Source organism: Dipteris shenzhenensis, chromosome 25 (assembly GCF_047967505.1).
Source record: "Dipteris shenzhenensis isolate YYH24624 ecotype China chromosome 25, Dip_SZ_1.0, whole genome shotgun sequence".
NCBI classification, from domain to species: Eukaryota; Viridiplantae; Streptophyta; class Polypodiopsida; order Gleicheniales; family Dipteridaceae; genus Dipteris; species Dipteris shenzhenensis.
Window position 1 is genome coordinate 42979189 of NC_141620.1, and position 23663 is coordinate 43002851.

Consider the following 23663-nt stretch of genomic DNA (forward strand, 5'->3'; position numbering starts at 1 on the left):
CTCTTATCTTTTGTACTTGAAGCCACAGGATGTGGCTTGGCTTCGTGCTACATGTACATACAAATACTTTTTGAGCTATGAATTGTTATACACTCCTTTTATTTTTTTGGCTTTCAATTTCCTTGTGCAACATTCTATCAATGAATTCCTTGTGAACTAAACGTTTTGGAGTTGTAATGTTTTATTTGGAATTGTAATCATCAGCTATAGACATGCTTGTAATCATACTAATTAAAATACAGTTGGCTATAAGAATTGAATTGCACAATGTGGAAATGGGATTCTTGTAACTACATAGCATACACAACATACACCGCATTCTGTTCAACCACACAAAATTTTGCTTTTATTAAAAAAAAAGATTCTGTAGAGCATCTATAAGCGCATCTATAAACACATTTATATTGGGGGGGTCACTCATCATATGTAACCCTATCACGTGAGTTCAAAAGAAGGATATTTTTTATTCCTAAAATTTACAGAAATAAATATACATAAGGGACTATTTAAAATAGTTTTGGAAAAAATTTATAGATTTGTATAGAAAAGGGGAACATTTTATTAATGAAAAAATTTACAGATAAGGGATTTTAAATATAGGCCTTGAACACACGTGATATAGAGGGTTTATATATAGTGACCCCCCCAGTATACGTGTCTCTAAAATTTCTAGCAGAGCGTATATTTACACGTCTATAGACGCGTCTATATACGTGTCTGTCTATTTTTTTAATTTCTAGCAGGGCGTCTATTTGCACGTCTATAGGCACGTGTGTCTATTATATAGATGCAAGTCTCTAGATGCACTAATAGACGTGCAAATAGATGCACCTGTAAGTTTTTTTTAAAGTTAAGGAAGTGCATCTGTGTGCGCGTCTATAGGTGCTTTGTCTTGTTATGCACTACATTTCTTGGTAAAATTCATAAGATGTGCACAATTTCTAAGTACATCGTGGGACTCTATTGATGGATTTACTAATTTACTTTTTATTTTGTATAGTGGTATGGGAAAAAGCTGTATTGGGGAATCTTGGAAATTTAAATGGGACTTTGAAGATTCCTGAATTCCCCATATAGTGTTTTACATAGATTGGTAGATAGATAGATAATGGATAGATAGATATCAATCTAGATATATATCTCTCTATACATGTATGTGTGTGCGTGTAAGTAAGTATGTATGTTTGTATATCTATTTATCTATTTATCTATATGAACATTGTATGTGTGTATGCATGTATGTATATAGAGACATATAGATCTAGATAGATAGATTTCATATATAGATTATAAATATCTGTATCTATATCTATATACTATATGTCTACACATGCAACTTTGATAGAGAAATATCTATATAGATATAGCTATCTATATATGTATCTCTCTCATAGTAATTGATTGTTGTTATAAAAAAAAAAAAAAAAATCACCCACCCAACTCGCATACACAACAGTAGCCTAGTGGTAGGGCGCCAGCCTTTCAAGGGGGCAGCCTCGTTAGATCCCCATAGGGGGTAGAGGTAGGGCGGTTGTCCCTCGATAGCCTCAACTGGAATTGATTGTTGTTAAGTGAGGTCTTTAATCGGCTGCTAAGGAATAATGTGACATTATAAATTAATTCCATTAGATACTTGCACATACTAACAAGATTTTAACTTTTAGTACTGGACTACAAGGTGATGAAGTCTTGTCCTTTTTGTCTATCATAACCTCATCATAGCTTTATCTTTTTATGGATTTGGTTATTGAATATTTACTTCTTAAAACCTTGGACGTGAAAAGCTTTCATAAATATTGGTCGGTGTGTAAAGTCTTGGTGAATTGTTTTTTCCATGGATTGTCATTATAAAAATTGGTCGGTACGTGCTTCGTTATGTCTCCATGTATTGTAACTATATATATGGATTTTGATAGATTGTTTGCACGAAAGTTTGATCCTTTTGTGATGTCATAGGTTATGATGGAATGAGGAGGTGAGGGTCATTGTTACTAGAATAGATGGTGGTCCAGTAGATTGAACATATGATTAGCCTTTGCCAATTAAGTTGGTCATTGGGCTGCTAGGGTTGCACTTTATGTTGGTGTGAAGCAGAGCTATATGTTGAATGCTACTACTGTGGCAAAATGGGTCATATGGTTAAAGACAGCTATAAAAAGCAAAATGACCATGACTAGAAAATTGCAACAAGGCAATTATGCATCCTCTAGTAGACAAGGTGATGACAGAAATGAGCATTTCTTTATGGTGCAACACATGACCAATTCTGTGACAAGTGCAGAAGAAAGCAATGATGTGTGGTATGTTGACTCAGGTGCATCAAACCACGTGATAGGTCATGCAGAATGGATGCAAAATGCAAGGAAAATGGAAAGACTAGGATTTGTGGAGATTGGTGATGATATTGCACATCCTATTGTGCAGATTGGTAAAATTCCTGCTAGGTGAAGGAAGGAGATTTCAAGATGTGGATGGCATCCAAAGATGAGGTGCACCATGGATAATGATTAGATAGAAAACGTAGGGGAGTAGTAGTATTGAATGTGGCATGGTATTGGCCGTGAAATCCTGGGGTGACAAGTATGTGCATAGTTGGATCTAAAGGAGTAGGGAATGGGCAGCGAGAGGTGATTTACAAGGAGGAAATTGGTGAAGCAACTACTAAGAGTAAGTTGGAGCTAGTTTTATTCGTATTCACTAGTAATTGGTGATTATTGTCGTTGTTGTTTGGTTTGCCTCCGTGATTTGCATTGCCACATGACAAGCGGGTGGGCTACGGTGGGTAACCACCTTTGACTTCATCTTTTGTTGTGTGGGGGTGACAATTTACAACCTTATCAATAGCCGATCACTTTTATTTGGATGGTCCAACTTGTGTAAAGTAGCTGATGAGTGTTTGGCTGGACTAAGGTATGAAGGATAATGAATGGGGGCGTGTGGGCCAGGGGTGGGAACGCGTTTGGGTGAATGAATTAAAAGGAGAAGAAGGGAAGACCTTTGTATTGTAATTCTCAGTTGCTGGGTAACTCTCAGAATACAGTAAGCTTGCGTCCTTTGCCACTCTAAGAATACGTTAGCTCCTTTCCCGTGTCAGGAATACATTACAGAGATGGCGTTCTTCGATCAGCTGCCCCTCATTCACTCCCTTGACGTGCTATTCGATAACTCTTTCCCCTCTTCTCCCTCCCAATTCTCCTGCTCCGCTTCTCCCACTCATCTCCTCTTTGATCACTTCTCTCCTCCCTTCCTTCACCCTCTCCATTCAACACTCGCGTATCATCCTCACTCTCCCTCTTTGCACCTTGAATTCCCCACCCTTTCTCTCGACCAAGCTCAATATGCCTCTTCCTTCCCTTCCCATCCTCTCTTTGACATCTCCCCTAGCTGCCCTCCAGCTATCATCCTCAACGGCTGCGGCAGCGCATCGGTCACCACATCTCTGGAGATACCGCGCAGCGAATTACCCGCATCACCTCAGTTTCCCAGCCTCTTCGACTCTCCCTCCCCGCCCACAGTAACGGATTACTGTTTCCCTCCTCAGATTGTTCCTCCCACAGCTCGGCCAACCGCAAGTCCTCACCATTCATCCACTGAAATCAGCCCTTTCCATCCCGTTTTACCACTCGGAGAATGTACCGATCAGTTCGCTCCTCTCTCCGACTCCGATCTTGAGTTATGTGCCGGGACTCCGACCAGCAGCTCTTTGCATTCTTTGACCGGTTCGTTTTGGGGCGACAAAGAGCCTTGGGTCGATTCAGCTGCAACGAGTGAACTCATCATTGCCGCCCCCTGCCCCATGGAACCTGTTTACAACCCAGCTCCCAGCTACCAGCGCCTTAACGAGGCCTCCGATGCTAATATTATTGGGTGGGTGGGTCATCTAAGAATGCCAGCTTCTCAGTAGCGCTTCCGATCATCAAGAACCTGTACTTCCGATCCTAATTCCTCTTGAAAATTCATTTCTCGCACTGTAATAATTAATTGGTAACCCTGTTTTACAGGACCACGGATTCGGCTTCCAACCATGAAGTTAAGCACGACAAGGAATGCTCCCATGCGCAGCATATAATCATATGTGTATACACCGAGACGCCCAACTTTCTAGACGATGGATACCGTTGGAACAAGTACGGGGAGAAAAGCATCAAAGGTCGAACGTTTCGAAGGTGCGGCATCATACAGTTTTCTTAAACAATCCCCGACAATGTTCCTGAAGCCCTTTGTCAACTTAGGCTAGCTGATCTGATCTTGCGTGCGCAGGAGTTACTACAGGTGTGCTCAAAAGTCTCAAACTGGCTGCACTATTCAGAAACACATAGAACGTTGTTCAGTCAATCCCAAACGTTTTATGTTTACATACATCGGCACCCACAACCACTAGCAGTCTAGACGGAAGTCTTTGAATCTTTCCTAATCTTCACGTTAAAACCGCGATTTCGGTCAGGCAATGTAAGCCAGGTTTTCGGATTTCGATTTGCAGATTCGAATCCCCTGAACCCATCCGTTAAAGATGTAGGGACTAGTTGATACCCGTCTTGTTTTTACAAGACCGAGAATTGTATTTGTACGTAGGTAACCCAATCAACAAGCCTTGATGTCAAACGGGAAGCTCTGCCATAAACTTTAGCAAGAGGCATGCCATTCAAAGAAATGAAAATTTTGCATCACATTCTTTGCAAACTGCCCAAAAACCCAGCACAAAAATTTACTGTAAATTTATTGGGCCTGTACTGCATAAAATGTTCCACAACCGCGTTGTCAGTTACAGGACATTCATTATATTTTAGTGAGACAGATGCAATTTCATTCTAAAAGGTGCGATCGTGTAAACGTAACAAGCATGTATTTACATTCTTCGAAAGAATTTGCAAAAACTCAAGAGGCTATATCCCACGAGCTTTTCAAAAACTTTGTAAAACTCAAGAAGATATCTCGAGCTCAAAACTGGGAGACACTACTGCACATGAATGATCTCCGAAGTCCTACATTCGACTCGGCACACGGTTTCCAAAACAGGAAATTAAAGGATCCAACTTAGAAAGGACGAGTAAATTTGGAAGAAATGGGGTGTTTGTGCTTCATTAATTCAACTCAAGGAACAAAACTGAGCTGTGAAGATTGAAGGAGCGGATTGTTTGTTGCAATATGCGCAACAGCAAAAACCTACGTATTAAGATGGAAAATGGAAGCAGGGTGAAGGATTTAAGGACAATCATGATACACTGAGAGGCGAAAGAAACTCGGGCAAGGAGAGGCAGCTGAGGTGAGGTGGCAACATAGGATGCAGTCTCTTCGAAAAGCAAAGAATATAAGTTGCAAGGAGTCTCTTTCCAGCTCCCCTCTACAGCTGATCTCCGCTTCTTTTTATTCTACCACCTCAAGTACTATTGTCTACCACCGTTTTCAGTCTCTTGCCTTTACTTACTCACCCCTTCCCCCGGCCACATACTGTTCAAATCCGAAATCTTCGAAGGTATGCTTGCACTGGATTCTATTGCATCCTCCATCGCAGAAGCTCCATTATGGCATGATCCCTTGCCCAATGTTGACGATGACATGAAAGCATCCAGCTTAAGTTCAAGGTTGCGAGTTCAATAGGGAGGCCCTGGGCAGCTGGAACGAGGAAGAAATCGATATCTTCTACTCGACCCCCCCCTTCCCTGAGATGTACTCTAGCCAGACGCAGCTGATCGATGCTGTCTCGCTCCTCTATAAAGGAAGTGCATTGGCATGTAGTCGAGCTGTGACTAGTATGTTTCAGATACCCGATACATTTCCCCCCTGCCCGACAGGAACAGAATCCTTTCTCGCTTCTCAGCTTCTTCATCCTTCTTCAAACGGGAAATTGTAACGATTCTTCGCAGTCGCCTTATCAGCTTGATCACATTCATCACTCCGAATAGGCAGTGAATGGGCAAGTATTACACGTGGCTTTCCCGATTTTATTTAGCGGGATGCTCTTACAATTCGTGTACGATATCTCGTAGCGCCAACGTTGCTTCGACTACCCCGAGCCTATCGGGCGAATTCACGGCCGCCTCCACTGCTCGCATTTGCAGCCGGCCATGAAATTAAAATTTAATCGCGAGCTTGAGAAGTACACGCGGAGTGCTTAAATGCTAATAGTAAAAAGTGACTACGGATACGGTTGGCTCAGGTACGGCGAGAAAACTAATAGAGATAGGAAGTTTCGACGGTACGTGATGCGCAATCCCATCAATCCCATGGCAGCATCCGGAGCAAGATTTTTTAATTCCGTGTGCGCTGGCGGTGTGAACGTAGACTCCGAAAGAATTGGAGTCGAAAAGAGCGTACGATATTGCGAGCTGGGTCAAGCATTCAAAAATAGACTTCGTGTTTGCCAGATGAGGTTGCGTATGTGGGCGAGCAACTGGAGAATCAAAAGTTGTAGTTTTGAACTATAGTAAAGGGGCTTGGAAGAAATAGGAGGGGAATGGGAAAAGGTCATGCATATTTCTATGCCATTTCCATCCCACCATGTACTAACAAAAAAAAACTAAGAATGAGTTTACGAGGAAGAGGACACATGGCATTATTTCATGTGTTTAGGAGGTGGGGACCACGTCGGGACAAGGACACATGTCACCCTTCCATATTTTTGAATCCCTAAAAAAGGGGAACCTATTCCAGCTGGCAATGGTCTAGAGGCACAACAACACAAAGCAACTATAGATGCGCTTGATAGACGCGCAAAATAGCAGGCGCATCTATAAGCGTTGCTTGAATAGAGAAATTATAGACGCGTCTAATAGCGTGTCTAACACCACGTCTATTTGCGCGTGTATTGACACGTCTATTAGCGCATCAACACTGAAAAATACGGCCCGTCTAACACTGTGTCTGTGAGCGCATCTATTTGCGCGTGTATTAGCGCGTCTACACTAAGAATTAGACACATATTTAGATGCAAAACAGAGAATACAAAAAGTGAGATTTTTGTGTACATCACTACATTGCCCATGATTACCAAAGCACATAATTTTAACAAAAACATCAATGCTTTTTTGCAAGCCCACATATACAAGAATTAAGTGAGATGAGGATAATGAGACAATATGTAAAATAGTTTTGCCAATATCAATGATGGGCTACGGTTCAATCTCATCCTCAATGAGATCAAAACGCTTGCCAAACTATCTACTTCAAAATCTAAACAAGTGTTTAGATCTACAAATACATTCAACCCACTACTACTTGTGCTACTCATGTGCTCATCAAAATCAGCATCACCAATGGTAGGCTCGTCCTCACGGGTAATGGCCTCAATATCTGTATCTCCTATCTCATGATCATCCTCCTCTCTCGTATCACGGTCATCATCACCTCCATGGCCATGATCATCTCTCCATACGCTCCATATTAGTAAATGTACTGTACATTACTTTGGAACGTGGCATAATGGGTATGAAATGTCACCATCTATTATTATCCACCATTGGTTGATAGATAACCTAATTCAAACACAAATACAATCATGTTATTTTCCTTGCATCAAAGGTATCAAATATTTAAAAGCGAGTATTTTTATATGTGTGTACAGTACCTGTTCACATTGTTGCAGTAGTACTAGTGTGTCCTTCTTACTTTGCCAAAACTTTGTGGAGTCAATAATTACAAAGCCACTTGCATGGTGTTTGATTATTGCATTAGGGCCTCTTTCCACCACATCCTGAAACCACTTTACATCCAAAACATACACAAAGAAGTTTCGAAAGTCAAGCTTAATAATGTCTTGGATTATGCCATAATAATCATCCATGGCTCCATTGGCTCCCTCAAAGCTAGTAATGACGCCGCAATCTTGTGTGTTTCTCTTATCATCAATCGGTTGTGTTCAAAAATGCTTGCCTTCACACAATATAGCATTGAACATAGTATACTATACCAAGACAAAATCAATTAAATAAGCAATCTAAATTATTAAAAGCTCCTAACTTATGCATAACATTCTATATACCGACCTTGCTCATGCATCCCCTAGCATACTCCCATTCTTCCATTGTGATATGTATCCCCTCATCTTTCTCTGCTTTCTCCATTTCATCAAGTAACCAATCCACATGAATATCCTTTGGAAGTGCTCTTAGATACTGAGGGTATGGCACATGAGATCCGTGGTGTGTACAAAAGAGGGCCCTTTCTTCTTGTCTTCTTGCCTTTGCATCCTCGTATCTTATCAACCATCTTTTCATCACATCACTATTAAGGATGCAATAGAGGTTGATATTATTAAGCAACTCTGTGTCTATTACTTTGTTGCGTCCTTTCTCTTGAGGCACAATAGAGGTCATCCTTAGGTCTTCATCATCTCTCCATCGTCGTGGGAGAGAGCTATCCACATCAACAAGAAACTCAGAAATATATACAAGTGACTCTTGTACCAACCAACCCTCGGCCATGCTACCTTCGGGTCTTACATTCTGTCTCACGAAGCCATTCAAGGTCTTCATGAAGCACTCGAGGAAGAACAACCATCATTCATGTATAGTACCGCATATAGCAATCTCATCTACCAAATGCACCATGAGATGTAGTTGGCTTGTGAGAATAGAACATGGACATGTCTCCTCCACTAAACAAACCACCTCCATTGACATAACTCAAAAATTCTCAAGCGTGGTGGGATCTATTTCCTTTGAGCTCACATACCTAGAAATGAAAAAGTACACCATATTAGCAATATGAAAACCGAAGGACCACAAATAGGACATGCATGGTAACCAGATGTAGTGATCATGAGACCTGAACAATAGACACAATTAAGAGTTGAAGGTGGATTTAGGGTGCCACATCCTTTGCCTACTCATAATTAGAAGTGTAATGCTTACCTCAACACTCGCCATAGCTTGGGAAGTCATGCATCATCCACATCAAGACTGCTTTGCAGTTGAAGTCTCGTGATGAGGGAGGCCTCCTCACATCATGCACCTCGATACCTCTCCAAAGTATCTCTAGCTCGTCAATCAAAGGCTCCAAATAAACATCAAGATTTTTGACTTTATTAGAAGGGATAACATAACATGTCCTTTCTTAATCGCCATAGAGGGTGAAAGATTATAATTCACTAATATCATTGGCCATACACTGTAAGAGGTGCTTTTGAGACCAAATGGGTTCACACCGTCCATACCCAATCCAAGTCTCAAGCTCCTAGGTTCTTCCTTAAAGATTGGCCATGTGTCTTCAATATGCTTCCACGTAGGAGTGTCTGCGGGAGTTCTCCACTTGCCATCGATTGATCGATGGGAGGAATGCCATGACATGAGCTCTACAATGGATTTGCACTTGAACATATGTTGGATGCGAGGGATTATGGAAAAATGTCGCAGAACCTTACGAGGCACATCCAAAGTTTTGAGATCTGCTCTATATCTTGCCTCTCCACAAGTAGGACACTCTCTTGCATCCTTATGTAGTCCACGAAACAAAACGCAATCATTGACGCATGCATGGATGCGCTTGTAATCTAATCCTCCAAGAGAGGTCACATGTTGCCTTGCCATATCTCTTGAGGTCAGTAATTTATTCTCCCTTGGAAGCATTTTACACAATAGCTTGCACGTGACGACCATAAATTGGGAAAAGCATTCGTGTAATTGACCCACTAGCATAATTCACCATGTTTGCAAAATAGACTTTAAAGCTTACTTGAGTAATGCATTCAAACTTGCATTGCTCCTCGGGGGGGTCACTATGTATAAACCCTCTATATCACGTGCGTTCAAGGCCTATTTGTAAAATCCCTTAACTGTAAATTTTTCATTAATAAAATGTACCCCTTTTCTATACAAATCTGTAAATTTTTTCCAAAACTATTTTAAATAGTTCCTTATGTATATTTATTTCTGTAAATTTTGGAAATAAAAAATATCCTTCTGTTGAACTCACGTGATAAGATTACGTATGATGAGTGACCCCCCGAGCATTGCTCCATCCATAGATGGTTTGTAAGTTTAGTAACTCAAGGGAGGCACATAGAATAGAGAATGTGCACCCCTCAAATAGTGGAGTGGATGCTGCAATAAAAAGATCGTCTTGCTCCATGCTATCATCCCTCCCTTCAGATTGATGGAGATATAAATCCCACACCATATCATCAAACACCTCCTCCTCCACGGCTTCATGAGGTAATGGCGGAGGGCTACTATCACCATCACTCCATGCATCCGTAACGGTCCCTCCTGAAGATCCCACCTTATATCGTCGACGCTTCGCCTCCTCACAATGAGCATAGGGCAACATATGTGGTGTGGCACTACATCCTGTATCAAATTAAAATGGGATCATAACTAAAATATATGAACACCCATAGGTATCTCAATCAACCTTATTTCTTTAACACTTACCATGTTTACGGTCGCATCTCATTCTCCATACTTTGAGGCGTGATTAAGTGTAATCCTGCATGCACGATACATGTTTCCTCGACATCGATCACACATACATTTGATTTTTTCCTCCAACCACATTTCGCGATGGTGGATACAGAGGGATTCATCCTCACTGGAGCTACTTGTTGAAGATGAAGACATCCTACAAATAAACAGCCCAAAAAATTTGCTCTTGTATCAAATATTTGATCTTAAAACTTTGTGGTGTGTCTAATGCCGCATTTAAAACCGTGTCTATCTATTCTGTGGTGCGCGTCTAAAACCACGTCTGCTTTGTGTAATATATGCATAATTAAAAGGGTATTTAGACATGTGTATAGATGCGCAATTAGATGCGCTTATAGACACGGTTTTCAAAACTACTTTTAGTGCGCTTGCTTTTCTTCACATACTTTAAGCGTCATGCGGCTTGCTTTGCTATTAACAGACATAGTTTCGAGCACCCACACTTATCTCCGGGCACTCACACTTATTTCCAGGCTTACACAATCATCTCCAAGCACACAAGAGAAGAGGGTGAACAAGGAAGAGAAGAAAGAGAAGCAAAGGGTGAACAAGGAAGAGAAGAAAGAGAAGTAGCTTTGAAGAAGGACAAGAAGCTTCCATACCTCTATCCAAGGTAAGTCTCTTTACGGTTGATCTTCTTTGAAAGTTGCTCTCTTTGGATTCGTCCTTTGTCGTATCCAAGAAACGAATGTTTTTGATACTAGTGTTGTGCTTTTGTGTCAGGTGCATGTCCTTTTTGTGTTTTTAGAATAGTCCATCTGTTGGAGTGCGTTTATAGACACGTTTGAGAGTGCATCTAAAAGCGCGTCTAAGAGCGCATCTATAGACACGTCTACTCTATTTTTAGAAACAAATAGCCGTGTCTATAGACACGCTGTTATACGCAAAAATAGATGCACTTTGTTATTTTTCCCTAACCTGGCCTTCCCTTCCCTTCCCTTCCCTTTCCTTTCCTTTCTCTTTTCTCTTCCCTTTCCCTTTCCACTTCCATTTCCAAGAAAAGGATTGCATATTGAATGATGGAAATAAGTGATTGCATGAATGAAGAAAGGGATTCCATGAATGATGGAAAGGGATTGCATGATTAAAGAAGGGGATTGCATGAATGAGGGAAAGGGAAAGCATGATTGAAAAAAGCGATTGCACTCTATATTTTCCTCTCTTTTTCCTTTCCTCTTTTATTCTCTCTTTCCTTCTCTTTTCGTCTCTCTTTCTCTCTTATCTCCTCTCTTTTTCTCTCTTTTTTTCTCCTCTCTTTTCCTATATTTGCCTCTTTCCTTCTCTCTTTTATCCTCTCTTTCAGTCTCTTTTTGTGGTAATTTTTCTCTCTTATCTCCTCTCTTTTCTTCTCCTTTCTTTTCCTCTCCTTTCTCCTCTCTTTTATCCCCATTTTTTCTCTCTGTTTCTCCTCTCTTTTCCTCTCCTTTCTCCTCTCTTTTTCTCTCTTTTCTACTCTCTTTCCTTCTCTCTTTTTCTCTCTTTTTCTCTTCTTTTTCTCTTCTCAGCTCATCAATAATCTTCTTTTTTTCTTTTTTCCAGTTCATCATATGGCCAGGAAGCTCTTCAAGCTCACCTGATCTTCGGGAGACCATCTTTCGGGAGTTATATAACCTTTTGGGGCACCCTCCCAATCCTAGGGAGTTATACGGCTATATGACGGGTACTCTAAACACCCCCCAAGAGTTGGCATTACAGACTCCAAACCACCCCAACCCCAAACTAGCTAAGATTACCCCAGCGGAGTCAACACAGTCTAGTTGGCTACACAGCCAAGCCCCTTCCCCCATGTCGTCTTATGCCCCTTCCCCCATGCTGTCAGGAGGCCCTTCTACCTCGCAGAGCCGTCATCGTACTCCTGTGCAGTCAAGACTCGGTTCTCCAACTACGAGTGGTCCATGTAGTCCTGTGCAGGGAGAGCGGTGGGGGATGCATGGCACAATGCTTTGGGAGGGGTGGTGGTGGGGACGAGGATGAATCAAATGATTTAGATGTGCCTCTGGGTGATGGTACGATCTTCTATGACATCACTCAGGCAGGAGGCATCTTGATGTGCTCTATAATTGCTAACAATTATAGAGATTGCTTTATCTACTACAAAGACCATCCTAAGAGGTTGGCTGATGAGACCCTTGTTGTTGTTCACTCTAGGTATCCTAACCCCCCCAATGTTCAGTTCACAGATAAATGGGCCAAGTGAAAGATTGTTACGATACTTGGCAATAAAAGATCTTCGCTTAAGAGGCAGGCACTAGCGGAGCTTGCTAGGCTCGATGGAGGCCAACCACTAAGGGGCCTGCCCCAGACCACTCACAAGCGTGAGTGAAAGAATGCAAGTGGAGGCACGAAGGATCCAAATGGAGCAATATGGAAGCGTGCATTTTGGAGCAGGGGGTGTTGAATCATGGGAGGCCTAATTTGTAAGTACTCAAATTATATTGTTTAATTTATGTAGTTTATTAGGAGGTTGTTTAATGTTTACAGACCCCTACACAAGAAGATGAGGATGAAGGAGGCAGAGAAGGGAGAAGAGAAGGGAGCATAGAAGGAGGCGAGGACGTGCAGAACTTAGATTAGTTGCAGAAGTAGTGCTAGGTATTCCTTTTTTGTACTTAAAGCCACTGACTTGGCTTCGTGCCTCTTGTATATACACTCCTCTTATTTTTGGTACTTGAAGCCACAACATGTGGCTTAGCTTCGTGCTATATGTACATACAAGAACTTTTTGAGCTATGAATTTATATACACTCTTTTTATTTTTTTGGCTTTCAATTTTCTTGTGCAACGTTCTATCAATTAATGCCTTCTGAACTAAACGTTTTGGAGTTGTAATGTTTTATTTGGAATTGTAGTTGTCGGCTATAGATGTGCTTGCAAGAGTGCTAATTAAAACATGGTTGGCTATAAGAATTGAATTACACAATGTGGAAATGGGATTCCTGTAACTACATAGCATACACAACATACACAACATTCTGTTCAAGCACACAAAATTTAAAAAGTATTATGTAGCGCATCTATCAGACCGTCTATAAATGCATCTACATACGCGTCTGTATGTTCGAGGGGCGTCTATTTGTGCATCTATAAACGCGTCTATCAGACCGTCTATAAACGCGTTTAAGGATGCGTCTGTCTATTTTTTTAATTTTCTAGCAGAGCATCTATTTACACATCTATATGCACATCTATAGATGTGTCTGTCTGCTATATAGACGTGCCTTTAGATGCGGGTCTCTAGACGCACAAATAGACATGCAAATAGACGCGCCCGTAAGGCCTTTTTTTTGTTCAGTAAATGCGTCTGTGTGCATGTCTCTAGGTGCTTTGTCTTCTTGTAAGGCCATGGTCCGGGATGGGAGAAAAAGTGGCTACTCGCATTCTAAATCCATCCTAGACCACTTGGTGTAAAGTGGGAGTAATGATGACAAAAAGATTTTCATCCTAAACCCTTGCTAACCCCATCCATGTGCTAAGGCCCTTATTTCCATCACAAACGACATACAAAAGAAGTCCAAAGTATATGGGATTGGGATTCCATATTTAGACATGACAACTTATAGGCTATATTAGATATCTTTTAAACAAGGTGAATATTATTCAAAAGGCTAAAATGCATATTGAAATGGAGGAGATGTGTGAAGGAAATTTGATTTTGTGCTTTTTCGTGTTGGAGGCATTCTTGTGGTTTGCGATGTTGTCTACCATTCAATGAAGGGAATGTTGTGAAGTGTAGTGTAAAGTAAGCAATGATTGGACTAGAAAGCATAAGCGAGATAAGTTCAAGGTTATAATGGAAAAGTTGGGATTTGACAAGTGCTTCATGAACATGCCCAGTCTAGCAAGGATGCTTGTATAGGTACATATAGCTCCGATTTCAAGCATTGAAGCAACTTTGCGTGCTCATTAGAGCTGATCAAATGAAGCTATGGCTCCCGATTTGTGCAGAATTGCTTTAGTCTCTTCTCATTGTACCTAGAATCAAATTGTCAAAATGACTGGGAAACGAAAAACATCTCAAGATGCTAATTACCTTTGGAATGTCATCTTGCGGCAATAGAATTTCCAACTTAGAAAACTATTGAGACATCATTTTGCATCTGAAACTTTTGGGGAGAGAGGGATCTTTTTGAAAGGATTGCCTACATTCTAGAATTGAAGACTTTGATTCACATCTATGGAGCACTTGACAATTAAGGCGCCCATTGAATCAATCCTTGCTCTTTCGTATCTTCCAAAAAATTTGAGGGGAATGTGTGTGAGCCAGTTCAAAAAGCTCGACGACCATGACTGAGTATTTGTGAATTCATACCATGGTATTGAAAGGATACACTTGATGCCCTACAGTCGAAATACCACTGGAAAGTTCACGGTGATGGGTCACCACTCCCTCTGCTGTTCTAGAAGGATGCCAGGTGGAAATTATATCATGGGGCTGGCACAACAACACAAAGCAACTATAGATGCGCTTGGTAGACACACAAAATAGCGGGTGCGTCTATAGGTGTTGCTTTAGTAGAGGAATTAATGGCGCGCCTAAAAGCACGTCTAAAAGCTTATCTATTTGCACGTAAATTAACGCATCTACTTGCGCATCTAAACTGAGAAAATACGGGCCCGTCTAACATTGCGTTTATTAGCGCGTCTATATGCGCATGTATTAGTGTGTTTATTTGTGCGTTTACACTGAGAATCAGACGCGCATTTAGATGCGTAGATAGACACAAACCAGAGAATACAGAAAGTGAGATTTTGGTGTACATCATTGTTTTCCAAACATTGCCCATGATTACCAACGCACATAATTTTTTGCAAGCCCACATATACAAGAATTAAGTGAGATGAGGAGAATGAGACAATATGTAAAATAGTTTTCCCAATATCAATTATGGGGCTACGGTTCAATCTCATCCTCAATGAGATCCACCCTTGCCAAACTATCTACTTCAAAATCCAAAAAAGTGTTTAGATCTACAAATACATTCAACCCACTACTACTTGTGCCACTCATGTGCTCCTCGAAATCAGCATCTCGAATGGTAGGCTCGTCCTCACGGGTAATGGCCTCAATATCTGTATCTCCTATCTCATGATCATCCTCCATACGCTCCATATTAGTAAATGTACTATACATCACTTTGGAACGTGACATAATAGGTATGACATGCCACCATCTATTATTATCCACCATTGGTTGATAGACAACCTAATTAAAACACAAATACAATCATGTTATTTTTCTTGCATCAAATATTTAAAAGCGAGTATTTTTATATGTGTGCACAGTACCTGTTCACATTGTTGCGGTAGTACTAGTGTGTCCTTCCTACTTTGCCAAAACTTTGTGCAGTCAATAGTTACAAAGCCACTTGCATGGTGTTTGATTGTTGAATTAGGGCCTCTTTCCACCACATCCTTAAACCACTTTACATCCAAAACATACACAAAGAAGCGTCGAAAGTCAAGCATGATAATATCTTGGATTATGCCACAATAATGATCCATGGCTCCATTGGCTCCCTCAAAGCTAGCAATGATGCTGCAATCTTCTATGTTTCTCTTATCATCAATCCGTTGTGTTCGAAAATGCTTGCCCTCACACCATATAGCATTGAACATAGTGCACTACACCAATAAAAAATCAATTAAATAAGCAATCTAAATTATTTAAAGCTCCGCACTTATGCATAACATTCTATATACCGACCTTCTTCATGCATCCCCTAGCATACTCCCATTCTTCCATTGTGATATGCATCCCCTCGTCTTTCTCGGCTTTCTCCATTTCATCAAGTAGCCAATCCACATGAATATCCTTTGGAAGTGCTCTTAGATACTAAGGGTATGGCACACGAGATCTGTGGTGTGTATGAAAGAGGGCTCTTTCTTCTTGTCTTCTTGCCTTTGCATCCTCGTATCTTGTCACCCATCTTTTCATCACATCACTATTAAGCACGCAAAAGAGGTTCATACTATTATGCAACTCCGTGTCTATTACTTTGTTGCGTCCTTTCCCTTGAGGCACAATAGAGGTCATCCTTAGGTCTTCATCATCTCTCCATAGTCGTGGGAGAGAGCTATCCACATCAACAAGAAACTCAGAAATATATACAAGTGACTCTTGTACCAACCAACCCTCGGCCATGCTACCTTCGGGTCTTGCATTTTGTCTCATGAAGCCCTTCAAGGTCTTCATGAAGTGCTCCAGGAAGAACAACCATTGTGCATATATAGTACCGCATATAGCAATCTCATCCACCAAATGTACTATGAGATGTAGTTGGCTTGTGAGAATAGAACGTGGAAATGTCTCCTCCACTAAACAAACCGCCTCCACTGACATAACTCGAGCATTCTCAAGCATGGTGGGATCTATTTCCTTTGAGCTCACATACCTAGAAATGAAAAAGTATCGCATATTAGCAATATGCATTCAAACTTGCACGGAGCATTGATACGCATCATATTTTGTATCATGTAAAGTACCTCACAAGCTCGCCCATCTTGTAAATACAATCTTTCACGTCCTTCGATGCACTACGTGAAATGCTAGTAGGTAGTATGAACTGTACCCACGAGAAGGTGGTTGATTAGTTGCTTATAATTATTCACTCACACATTTGGAAGGAAAAAGATATTATGCACATAAAATACTTACTTGGAGCATCTTGTGCCAATCATGAGATTTCAAGCCATATAATTTCTCTACACCTCTTTTCTTGCTCTTTGTAAAGGCTCCCTTCAAACACCTCATGCATCCAGTGGGAGTACGAATTGTAGTAATAGCGTGCTTCACCATCGCCATCTCTAGCTTTGATAACATCCACGGTGCACGAGGTAAAAAAACATGCCCATTTGGTCTCTCTTGTCGCCAAGCTTCACGCATCCTCCCTGTGGTACGTAGATCCTCCCTTATGCCTGCCGAATCTCGTGTCCCATTCAAATGCTCCCAAATGGTAGATGCCACATTCCTGAAGATATGCATGGGATCAAGCAGGTGATTGATCTTGAGGTGGGACCAATATGGTAAACGATAAAACATGGAGTATCTAAACAAAATAAAGTGTTAGCAGGCAATCTTTATTTCCAGTCAATATAGCACACAATAGTTAGAAACCCTTACCAGCTCATGCCAAGTGGTGGAGGAGTCATGGAACTATCCCAAATTCTAATCCAATCTCCCATAGTGAGTGATTGTGGGAGGACTTCATTCCAAGGGTCAACATATGTAGGATGATCAGGTGGGAGAAATCGATGGTGATTCTCATAGATGACCTTATTTAATGCATCTGCCCGTGAGGCAACTAGCGAAGGACCACAAACAGGACATGCATGGTAGCCCGATGTAGTGAGACCCAAACAATAGATGCAATTAAGAGTGGAAGGTGGGTTTAGGGTGCCACATCCTTTGCCTATTCATAATAAGAAATGCAATGCTTACCTGAACACTCGCCATAGCCTGGGAAGTCATGCATCGTCCACATCAAGACTGCTTTGCAGTTGAAGTCTCGTGACGAGGGAGGCCTGCTCACATCATGCACCTCGATACCTCTCCAAATTATCTCTAGCTCGTCAATCAAAGGCTCCAAATAAACATCAGGGTTTTTGACTTTATGTTTCCCTGGAATTAGAAGGGACAGCATAACATGTCCTTTCTTAATAGCCATAGAGGGTGGAAGATTGTAGTTCACCAATACCACTGACCATACAATGTAAGACGTGCTTTTGAGACCAAATGGGTTCACACCGTCCATACCCAATCCAAGTCTCAAGCTCCTAGGTTCTTCCTTGAAGCTTGGCCATGTGTCTTCAATATGCTTTCTTACAGGAGAGTCCGCGGGAGTTCTGCACTTGCCATCGGTTGATCGATGGGAGGAATGCCATCACATGAGCTCTGCAAAAGATTTGCACTTGAACATATGTTGGATACGAGGGATTATGGGAAAATGTCGCAATACCTTACGAGGCACGTCCAAGGTTTTGAGATCTGCTCTATATCTTGCCTCTCCACAAGTAGGACACTCTCTTGCATCCTTATGTAGTCCACAAAACAAAACGCAATCATTGACACATGCATGGATGCGCTTGTAATCTAATCCTCCAAGAGAGGTCACATGTTGCCTTGCCATATCTCTTGAGGTCGGTAGTTTATTCTCCCTTGGAAGCATTTTACACAATAGCCTGCACATGAAGACCATAAATGAGGAAAAGCATTCGAGTAATTGACCCACTAGCATAATTCACCATGTTTGCAAAATAGACTTTAAAGCTTACTTGAGTAATGCATTCAAACTTGCATTGCTCCATCCATAGATGGTTTGCAAGTTTATAACTCAAGGGAGGCATGTAGAATAGAGAATGTGCACCCCTCAAACAGTGGAGTCGATGCTACAGTAAAAAGATCATCCTGCTCCATGCTATCATCCCTCCCTTGATGGACATATAAATCCTGCACCATATCATCAAACACCTCCTCCTCCACGGCTTCATGAGGTAATGGTGAAGGGCTACTATCACCATCACTCCATGCATTCGTAACGGTCCCTCCTGAAGATCCCACCTCATATCGTCGACGCTTCACCTCCTCACGGCAAGGATAGGGCAACATATGCGGGTGTGGCACTGCATCCTATATCAAATTAAAACGGGATCATAACTCAAACATATGAACACCTTAACTTACAAAGCCTTACCTTGTTTACGGTCACATCCCATTCTCCATACTTTGAGATATGATTGAGTGTAATCCTGCGTGCACGATACATGTTTCCTCGACATCGCTCACACAAACATTTGATTTTTTGCTCCAACCACATTTCGCGATGGTGGATACAGAGGGATTCATCCTCACTGGAGCTACTTGTTGAAGATGAAGACATCCTACAAACAAACAACCCACCAAATTTTCTTTCTTCAAATGTTTAATTTAAACTCTGTGGCACATCTAAAGGCGCGTCTAAAAGTGCATCTAAAGGCGTGTCTTATCTATGTATTTAGATGCGCGTATAGACGCGCCATTAGATGCAATTATAGACATGGCTTTTAAACTTGCTTTTCTTCACATTACTTATACTTCGTGCAGCTTGCTTCCTTCCTTATTAGCAGATCCACAGTTTCGACGCTTAAGAGGAAGGCTCCCATACTTACTTCCAAGCTTACACTTAAGAGGAACGCACCCACACTTACTTCTAAGCTTAAAGGAGAGGAGGACGAACAAGGAGGAGAAGCAACTTTGAAAAAGAAGAACCTTCCATACCTCTATCCAAGTAAGTCCTTTTGCAGTTGATCTTGTTTGGAAGTTAGCTCTCTTTAGATTTGTACTTTCTTGTATCCAAGAAGCACATGATCTGGGTATCAGTGTCACGTTTGTGTGTCGGGCGCAATGTCCTTTTCTACTTTTTAGAAATCCTATCTGTCGGAGCGGATCTATAGGCGCATCTCAGAGCACGTCTAAAACCGCGTCTATAGGCGCGTCTAAACACGTGTCTAGCCTCAGACAGATGCGTCTATAGATGCTCTATTAGATGCTCTGTTAGATGCTCTGTTAGACGCTTTGTTAAACGCTCAGTTAGACGCTCAGTTAGACACTCTGTTAGATGCGTCTATAGACACGCTAATCAAACGCGTCTATAGATGCGCTCCAACAGTAAGCCTCTTTTCCCTTCCCTTTTCTTCTCAACTCATCAGTAATAGATTTTTTTCCTTTTTCCAGTTCAACATGTGGCCAGGAAGCGTTTCCAGCTCACCTGATCCCCGGGAATCAATTTGGAAGGACTTATATAACCTTTTAGGGCACCCTCCTAGTCCTGCAGAGTTATATAGGTATATGACGGGTACTCTAAACACTCCCCAGGAGTCGACACTACAGACTCTAAACCACCCCACACCGCCTAAGATCACCCCAGCAGAGTCAGCACAGCCGTCTTATGCCCCTTCTTATGCCCCTTCCCCCATACCGTCTTATGCCCCTTCCCCCATGCCGTCGTATGCCCCTTCCCCCATGCCATCAGGAGGTCCTTCCATCTCGTAGAGCCGTCGATGTACTCCTGTGCCGTCGAGACTCGGTTCTCCAGCTACGAGTGGTCAGCGTAGTCCTGCGCAGTCTCTAGCTATGAGTGGCCAGTGTACGAGCTCGACACGACACGGTAGCAGGCGTAGTAGCAGGGAGAGCGGTGGGGGATGCATGGCACAATGCTTTGGGATGGGTGTCGGTGGGGACAATGATGATTTAGACGTGCCTCCGGGTGATGCTACAATTTATCATGACATCACTCAGACATGAGGCATCTTGATGGATGCGCGGGGAAAGGACATCATGGCCTTCATGCGCTCTGTAATTGCTAACAATTATAGAGATTGCTTTATCCACTTCAAAGAACAGCCAAAGAGGTTGGCTGATGAGACCCTCGCTGCTGTTCGCTCTAGGTATCCTAACCCCCCCAATCGCCAGTTCACAGATAAATGGGCTAAGTCAAAGATTGTTACGATACTTGGCAATAAAAGATCTTCGCTTAAGAGGTAGGCACTAGCGGAGCTTGCAAGGCTTGAGGGAGGTCAACCACCAAGGGGCCCACCCCACACCGCTCACAAGCATGAGTGGAAGAAAGCAATGAAGTCAGTGAGGGAGGACCCCAGTCTACAGCACGTGGAGGCACGAAGGATCTAGATGGAGGAATATGGAAGCACGCATTTTGGAGCAGGGGGTGTTGAATCATGGGAAGCCCAATTTGTAAGTATCGATCTCAAATTATATTAATTATGTAGTTTATTAGGAGGTTGTTTCTTTGTACTAATCCCTCTGCAAAGTGTGTCGTCTTGTAGCTTGAGATCGTGGGCAGATACCCTACTCCTGTGGAGACAGCCTACCACTGCCACCATCGCAGAGGAGATACATGGAGGCATTTTTGTGATGACGGGTTGATTATTGAGGAGCAGTATACTTGAGCTATTGGAGCAGCTCGCGAGGTATTTGAAAGTAATTAAATAATGCCAAAATTATAAGTAAAGATTTGATTTTTCATACATTGATATATGTTGTCCCTTGTTTACAGGCCCGTGCACAAGACGATGAGGAAGACGAGGAAGGAGGCACAGAAGGGAGCGCAGAAGGGAGCGTGGAATGGAGCGAGGACCTGGAGAACATAGATTAGTCATAGAAGTAGTACTAGCTACTCTTTTTTGTACTTAAAGCCACTGGCTTGGCTTCATGCCTCTTGTATATACACTCCTCTTATTTTTTGTACTTGAAGCCACATGACGTGGCTTAGCTTCATGCTATATGTATATGTTGAGATATCGAGCTCCACTCGCGATATGCCAGGGTGACCGTTGTGCATTTATGTCACCGACTTGTTAGCTGCAAATGCGGTTGGTACACCGCCCACGCATAATAGCTGGATGACAGCTTCTACTCTAGTTTGTGGCTCAGTTAGTATGCCACCTTAGTTAGTTGAGTTTGGTTTGAGACCCACATATAGGGTTCTTCTATTTCTTTGTACTTGAGTTCTTTTGGCTTTCACAACTAAGAAGAGGAAAACTGTTTTCAGCCTCCACCTTTGTGTGCATTCCCCCATTGTGTATGTGAGAAAGCTGCAAGTGAGACTCCTTCCCTCTCTCCCACTATCTTCACAGTATATACAAGCACTTTTTGAGCTTTCAATTTTATTGCGTTTTGGAGTTGTAATGTTTTATTTGGAATTGTAATTAAAATGCGGTTGGCTATAAGAATTGAATTACACAATGTGGATATGGGATTCTTGTAACTATATAGCATACACAAGATACACAGCATTCTGTAGATTTTAAAAAAATAATAATAAAGCACGTCTATCAGTGCATCTATAAACGTGTCTATATACGCATCTGTCTATTCGACAAGCATCTATATTTGCATCTATAAATGCGTTTATAAGCGCATCTATTTAAGTGTCTAAGTGAGCGTCTATACGCGCGTGTGTCTGATATATAGATGCGCTGATAGACGTGGGTCTCCAGACGCAAAAATAGACGCGCCTGTAAGTTTTTTATTTAGTTCAGTAAACGTGTCTGTGTGCACATCTATGGGTGCTTTGTCTTGTTGTGGCGCCCGGCCTACTCAAGGAGAATGACAAGTGCATTTAGTGGATGGACATCGTCTGTACTCTATGTTCCTTCTGGTAGCATGTTGGAATCTTCTTGTGTTCAAATGCAAGAAGTCCCCTTAGGCTTGAAAGTAAGCTAGTAGCCTTTCTTGTAGAATATCCACCCCAATATCAGTAAATTGAGTTGAGTTTGTAGGAACTTGACACCATTCATCAGAACAAATTAAAGCTAACATTCATAACTGGAGTGACAAGTCATTATCATGGTCAAAAGGCTTACTCCAGTTAAGCACATCCTCAGATCCATGATCATTGTGCTCCATTCGGGAGAAGATCTACAGAATATGGGCATTAATGTTATGCATTACCAAATACATGAGTGCTGCCTCAATCCTAGAGACAGCAAGTTTGATCTCTTGCACCCTTGAATCAGAGGCAGCCATAGAGTTGTGTGATACTGAAGAGGGCCACAAGCAACCACACAAATGAAAAAGAGGCACAACTAATCCTCTAACCACATATTAAAAAAAAGTGCAGATAAACCAAGCTTCCCATGCGATTGCTGCTCCAAGTTGGGATTCTATGCAAACCTACATAAACTAAGCGCTGCAACAAATTTTGTCTTTGAAGAAACGGGTTTCTACCTCAGCAAAGCATTCATCAATCAACACTACATTTGCTCGAGCTGCTATAACCAAGTGTACGGGCATGTGATGCTAAAATCTGCATCCAAGAACATGGCCCTTGCTCCAAAAAACGCATGCATATCAACACTGAATCGCATCGAGGAAAGGCCGGTCGCAATAAGGATATCATTTGTTCATATGAGAGAGCTCACCTATGAAGGGAAATATGGAATGCATGGAAGTGTTTTGAACATACTGATGTTAAAGATAGTGTAAATGGCACTATCCACATAGGGCATAGGGGCAAACCCTAACCCTAGCCCTAAGGGGTTCACATGTATATCTTCATGTTCATTGTCAATACATTTTAGTGTACAGGTAGCTATATCGTGTGCACCCCTCTCTCTCTCCCTCTCTCACTTCCGCTATCATGGTATCATAGACAATGGTGCTCCACTCCTTTCATGAGTGTCAAGTCCTCCTTGCTTGAAGCATCTTCCATCGAGAGAGATTTCCGTCAAAGAGAGTATAAGCCCTTGTTC

The 23663-nt window shown here is 41.8% G+C and overlaps 1 protein-coding gene across 1 annotated transcript; it reads left to right on the top strand.

Annotated features, from left to right (window-relative positions):
* Window positions 1–3758: 3758 nt before the first annotated feature.
* On the top strand, window positions 3759–4690 carry LOC147885910 (putative WRKY transcription factor 43). Its single transcript, XM_087396037.1, has 3 exons — window positions 3759–3867; window positions 4002–4166; window positions 4261–4690. The coding sequence occupies exons 1-3, from the start codon at window positions 3797–3799 to the stop codon at window positions 4379–4381; spliced, it is 357 nt and encodes a 118-aa protein (XP_087252163.1). The 5' UTR covers window positions 3759–3796; the 3' UTR covers window positions 4382–4690.
* Window positions 4691–23663: the final 18973 nt, after the last annotated feature.